A 6,120-nucleotide genomic window follows, 5' to 3' on the forward strand; every position below is an offset into this window, starting at 1 on the left:
GTGGTGCTGCAGATCAGAAGGATGCAAGGCACATCAAGGAGATTTCCTATTTCGTAAATTGAGCAGAATACTACAAGTAGCCCTGACTGGACATGGCAAGCAGCCCGCGTGCTGTGCTGTGCTGTGCTGCGCGTTGTTGCTGTGTATAAGCAAGCTCCAAGCGCTTAAGTTGGGGGCCGCTGCAATGCAGTGCTACACCGTCATACTATCAATATCTATCTTCACAGGCTAGACTAGACTTTCTATGGCCAGTTATGCGGCACAGCCACGCAGACCGTAGGGTTGGGTATTCCCGAATACTACGTAGTAGGACATATCCCATACCTATTCGTGCCCATGTAGCGCAGTCTATGTACCTACTATGTTGAAAGGCATGGCCTCGGTTGGGAATGAACCGGACCAATCGTAACCCAACCTGACCAACAAACAGGGAAAGGGCCCCAAAGCTACCAATTCTAGGCACATACAGTACATACCTCAACTCCAACATACTAACTCGACCAACCCTAACTTTAGACCGACTCTATGTACTGTACTACAGACCGATCCGACCGGGAAATTAGGCAGCCTTTCCACTCTTTCTCATAGAGACTAACTTCTAAAAACAAGACCAACGTAATGGCATTCATCCACCCTGCACAGAACCACGGCACTGCAATGGATCCTTTGTCGATTTAGGGCGGGACATTTATTAGACGGAGCCCCGGACCATCATATAGATCGAACTGACAGGGGTCCGCCAACTACATGGTGCCTGTTCCCATGAGCAGAAGCCTGGTAGTGCGGCTCGGCACGATGCTATCATGCCCGCCAGGATGGGGTCCCTTTTTTTGATCATCTCAATGGCAGATGGCAAGAAGGGTGCTTGCTGTTTTCTCTCTCTCTCTCATGGTTGCCTATAAGACCCTCGACGACTCATTAGGAAGATGCCCCCTCGGACGTTTATAAGACGTCACGAGATGCTTCCTATCAGGCAGAAAACAAGTCACACAAGTCTTTCAAGGTCGAGCATATATTCATCCGTATACGTATATACTTATATACATATACAACCAACATCTGCATCCTTCTTTCCACGCTAGCTGCCTACACATCATCACTGTCATCCTTCCATTCTCACTTCTTTCCCATTATATGGATCATCGAGACTTTGTCCTCATCAGGAACAATCAGATATATACACACACGCATACATACATACAGCACACATACAACCATGTTTGGAACGTGGAAGTACGATCCTGAGACTGATGAGGTCCAGAGCGTTCGCAATGGCTTCGACCCTGTCACGGCCCGCTCTAGTTCCCACCAGGCATGCGATAGATGCCACGAGAAAAAGGTACACTTGCCCCCATCTTCCCGGCAATTAGGTTTAGCGAAGCCGCTTCCTTCAAGCCCGCTTCGACGGCGCCAAGGACCGTACTTGGCCACTTTGACTAGAGCTTGTTTGCTAATACGTCTGCCTGTTTATAGCTTCGTTGCAGTGGGGACAAGAACGGCTGCGAACGGTGTCGGAGCAACAGTCTTCGTTGCGAGTACACCCGTTCGGGCTCCAAGAAGAAGAGCCATCGCAAGTCCACAGACGACGAGAGCGTTTCAGGCTCGAGCTCTCGTCGAGGGGGCAGTTCGTCCAAGGGCTCGAGCAAGCACCGCGGGCACACATCGCGAATAGCAACTTCTCGAGAAGAAGCAGGCGGCGCGCTGAGTCAGTTCGACTTCTCACAGCTCAGCCCGGAGGATGGCTTCGACCTGAACCTTTTGTCCGGCGCTGACCAGAACGGAGGCTATGCCACGGCTGGGCCCTCGGGAGACCAGTACAACATGCAGGCATACGGTGCCAACTACCAACAGCAGTGGGATGCGGCAGCGTACTCCCAGTACGGTGGCGGCCAGGGCTACTCGGGCGAGAGCTGGGGCGGGTATGATCAGAGCGCTTACTCGCAGGATCCGCGGTATCATCATGGCGGGCGCTGATCGTTGGAGTAAGGCTGATTTTGAGGTTGAGACTTTCTAACGACATCATGATATTGGATGAGACGACAGTGACAGTAGGGGGAGTGGTGAGAGACTGTATGACTTGGCGTTTCTTTGTTTCTTTTCTTTCGCTTCTTCCATCATATACCCCCATTTTTAATCATCAACCACCTATTTCCTTTCTTTTCATTGTTAGAAGATTTTTTGTTCTTTTTTTCCTTTACAACATTAATCTTACCTTTTGTTCTTTTTTTGCTTAGTTCTACACTTACATAGATGAATAATGAGAACATGGGCTTTCCAACGGGCCGTCAATCCTACAGCAGGGGAAACTGGCAAGGCACCCGTAATAAAAAAGCCAAGAATTACCTATCGAATGTTTTTTTTTTCGTGTTTGCTGTGGTTTTACTTACACGACCTACCTCTTTCGGGTAATTCAACTGTGGCAGTGCTGGTTTCTTCCTTCAAGCTAGAGAACAAGTCCAGCCCGAAACGGTTCAGCTTGACCGCTGTCTCATATTGAGAGTATTAAGTGCTCTGTAGGATTTCTTTCCTTGTAGAACAAAGATACGTCGTCGTCAGTGCGTTGCGTTGTCGAAGGATTCCGATGTTTTATCGGAAGTAAGGTTTATGTCGTTGGTTGAGGACGAGACCATATCGCAGACGGGAAATGCCGACCCCAATTTGCAGGTGAGGTAGACGCGGTTAAAAAAAATGTCTTAGTCATCATGCTATGCACGACGTCACAAATTGACTGGTGCTGGGTAGCAGCAGGAATATCTGAGTATAGCTCTTTTTCGTGAGCATCACATTTGCAACTGGCCCAACTACGTTGATTATCAACCCATTGCACGATATCAATCATGGCAGACGATAACGCTGTGGCCCCTGCCGCTTCGAAATCCATCTTTGGCTATCTGAATGACTGGGGAAGTAAGTCGAGCTCCCTCTCCCTCTCTTCAACTCATCCTTGCAACATTCAACAACATCACATACCTACTTCACCATATGACTCAAAAACCACACAAAATACGAACAGGAAAAACAAGATATAAAACATCAACTGACACCACGTCGCAGCTGCATCACTGCCCCCATCTCTTCTGGCAACCCTCATAACCGCTCTCCACGCGCGGCCCCCATCCCTGCCCCTCTTCCTCTTCACCCCTCCGCTGCTCTTCTCATCCTACCTCAATCTCTCAGGCTATCCCACCGGCAGCGCTGGCCTGACGGCTGCCTGGTCTGGTCTCTACGCGCTTCTCGCCCTGCGTCGTCGTCAGCCCTTCCGCGGCCGCTTCTCCATCCGTGGTGCTGTGCGCGGTACTGCTATTGGTCTCGGCGCGGCTAACTGTGTTGCTGGAGGATGGGTCTACGCAAACGGTGACTTTGACAAGGATGCCAAGGCGCGGGCCGACAGGAACCGTTGGGGTGGAAAGGACTAAACACGATGATATGATGTGATGTGTACGATATGGGTGTACTATATGTCTGCTGCTGCAAGCATGGTGGGACTGGTCGAAAAGAAAACAGGGTGGTAGTCAAGGCAGACAAATGGAGATGTGCATTTTGGAGTTTAGCAGTGTACAAAACAACAATTCCCGATTCCAACCCTTGGCACCAGCGAATCTGGGAAGTGAATAGGCAAAGTTGGCAATACTACCTCTCTTACAGTGGAAATTCCAACAAGTAACAAACCAACACTTGCAAATATCACCACGGCCAGCCCCCAAGGGAAGCAATACCACCCACGATGCCCTCAAATCAATCATCAGGAACGAGCTTACCTTACCGTCTATACGAAATACGGATTCGAGTTGCCTAGGATTTACCGACTGAGTCACTGCATGGCATTAGTGCCCGCAAAACCCATAAGCCGTGCAGCGTTGACATAAGCAGAAGCGGTATTTGAGTCTGTAGCCATGAGGCGTAGACACGGCTGTGATGTATGACTACTCCCAAACATAGCCTGAGTCGGGTCGTGTTTCTTAGTAATATTTGTCTTGAGATATCACTCATATATCCACTTGTCCATCCACGTTACATCTACAACAGCTTACAGCAGTCAAGCACACTCGAGGTCAAGATCGCAGATGGTCATGGCTTATTGTCTCAAGAATAGCATTTCTTTCTTGTGCTACTTAACCCAACGCCCGGCTATCCAGGTATCATCAGTAGGAATCTATTAATACAGTTTAGAACCGTGTATTCCATCCAACGCCGCTACTCCCTCGCCTTTGCCAATGTCCGACCACACAAGCCAACCACTTCATCTTTTTTTGGTTCCTTCCTTTGAAGGAGGGCTGGCTATTCCTTCAGCCCCAAAGTCTAGCATTGAAAGTGCCTCCCCTCACTCCTTTTCTTTTTTAGAATAAAACGCCAGTCCGGAAGACATTCTCAGCCCTTGATACGTCTCCGAAAACCTTCTACGGCGGTGTTGCCGTTTAAAATACATAATAAGTCGTGAAAGGAAAAAACCCTCGTTCCATTCAACTTTTTGAGTTCGTCGGACATTTGAGTACCTTGTTGTTTGGTTACTCTTCTTCTGCGTTGTCGTTCGGTATCTTGGGATCGAGGTGTTGGTATAGTATAAGGAAATTGGTTTTGTTGAACATGTCGTGTTTCCAAAGTGTGTTATTAGAGTCGTGTCTGAACAAGATTCTCGGGTAAACACATGGTCATAATTTTTATTGAAGTGTCGTTGTGGGTAGGCATCGTAGGCTGGCGTGGTCAGAGAGGACCTGATGGGGTAACGCTGGTCATCCTCACTCCAGACATGAACCACACAAGCATTACACAGGTGGAGAATACGATGGCCCGAAAGAAGGTGCGCGATTGAAGTCGGTTGCGTCTTGAGCAAATCTCTCGTTGCAGTGTGTTGGAGAGGACCAGACTTGAGACATCGAAGCCCTGAAGATATGTGACATCGACTTCGCGAGCCTTGGGCTCGGCATAGGTGTTGTATTCGGCGACAACCCTCGCGACGTCCCAGCCAGTGATCTTGCGGACGACACCAACGACACAACCAGTTCGGTGCTTTCCGTGGTTGCAGTGGATGAGAAGGGGGTAATTTGATTGGTCGAGAACGACGTTAAGAATACCCTTCATGGTATCGAGGGGGATGGCCTCCTTCTTGGTACCCTTCATGTTGAAGACGACTTGTCGAATGCCCTCGCTGGTGATGAAAGTTTCGAGATCGTGGTCAAGGTCATCCTTCTTGACAAGTGAACTGCAACAGGTTAGCACTATAGTCACGATACATCATACCGGGGTTACTAACACAATGGTCTTCAATCCCAAGCCCTTGATGTAATCGAAATCGTGTGACTTGGGAAAGCTGCTTCGGTAAACGCCGGGAATCACAATTCCAAAGTTGAAAGGTCGGCCGTCGAGAGATGCAACGTGCTCGGATGACTGGACTCGGCCGCCTCGTGATATGGATGAAGCTGTGCTTGTGTTAGTGACAGGTCGGTAAATGTGATAGATAGGATACATACAACGTGAGTCACTATCGCTGCTCTGTGTTGATAGAGAGGGTTCCATTGCGACAGTGGTGGCGCTCTGGGAGCGGTTCATACTTGAGATGACTTCCTCGACTTCCTGCTTCATGTCTTCTTTGGAGGCGCTGCGAGAGCCTTGTCTTGATCGAAATTGTGTGTTGTTGGGTGTCTGCTGGCCCTCTGTGGGGTGTGCGTGGTCGTCTACGAAGGCTCGCGAATTGCGCTTCGAAGCCATGCTATTGATCATTTTGGCGGTTGGGCGATGATGTTGACAGTTCGATGAGTGCTTGGTAGAAAAGAACTGGGAGATTATCGCAGGCGTAGAGGTCGTGGTAGTAAGAGTAAAGTGGTAGTACTGGTACTAGGTAGAGGTCGACAGTAGTAGATGTGTGGGTGTGTGAAGAGAGTGAGGTGAGGTTATCGTGGGGCGAGGTTGTTTCTTAAAAAGTAGGATAGACTTTTTTTTTGTTGAAGAGGTAGATTTTAAGATTCGAAGTTTGCGGGTTGAAGATGCAAACCTGAAGACAGAAGCTCGCGGGCTGCAAGTGGGCTACAAGGTTTTAAAGATCATGTTGGCGACTGTGGGTTGTAGTTGAAGACCATGTAGGATCAAAGTCCGGGGATGCAGTGCGAGCACAGGCACAGGTAC

General features: G+C 49.1%; 3 protein-coding genes across 3 annotated transcripts; 2 read left to right on the plus strand and 1 right to left on the minus strand.

Moving 5' to 3' along the window:
• Positions 1-1,216: 1,216 nt before the first annotated feature.
• FGSG_01669 (uncharacterized protein) lies at positions 1,217-1,974 on the plus strand (the record flags this gene model as incomplete). Its single annotated transcript, XM_011319192.1, has 2 exons — positions 1,217-1,339; positions 1,474-1,974. The coding sequence occupies 2 exons, from the start codon at positions 1,217-1,219 to the stop codon at positions 1,972-1,974; spliced, it is 624 nt and encodes a 207-aa protein (XP_011317494.1).
• Positions 1,975-2,837: 863 nt separating this feature from the next.
• FGSG_01670 (uncharacterized protein) lies at positions 2,838-3,416 on the plus strand (the record flags this gene model as incomplete). Its single annotated transcript, XM_011319193.1, has 2 exons — positions 2,838-2,907; positions 3,055-3,416. The coding sequence occupies 2 exons, from the start codon at positions 2,838-2,840 to the stop codon at positions 3,414-3,416; spliced, it is 432 nt and encodes a 143-aa protein (XP_011317495.1).
• Positions 3,417-4,701: 1,285 nt separating this feature from the next.
• On the minus strand, positions 4,702-5,718 carry FGSG_01671 (uncharacterized protein; the record flags this gene model as incomplete). Its single annotated transcript, XM_011319194.1, has 3 exons — positions 4,702-5,200; positions 5,252-5,417; positions 5,469-5,718. The coding sequence occupies 3 exons, from the start codon at positions 5,716-5,718 to the stop codon at positions 4,702-4,704; spliced, it is 915 nt and encodes a 304-aa protein (XP_011317496.1).
• Between the last annotated feature and the right edge of the window lie 402 nt (positions 5,719-6,120).

This window comes from Fusarium graminearum, chromosome 1 (assembly GCF_000240135.3).
Source record: "Fusarium graminearum PH-1 chromosome 1, whole genome shotgun sequence".
NCBI lineage: Eukaryota > Fungi > Ascomycota > Sordariomycetes > Hypocreales > Nectriaceae > Fusarium > Fusarium graminearum.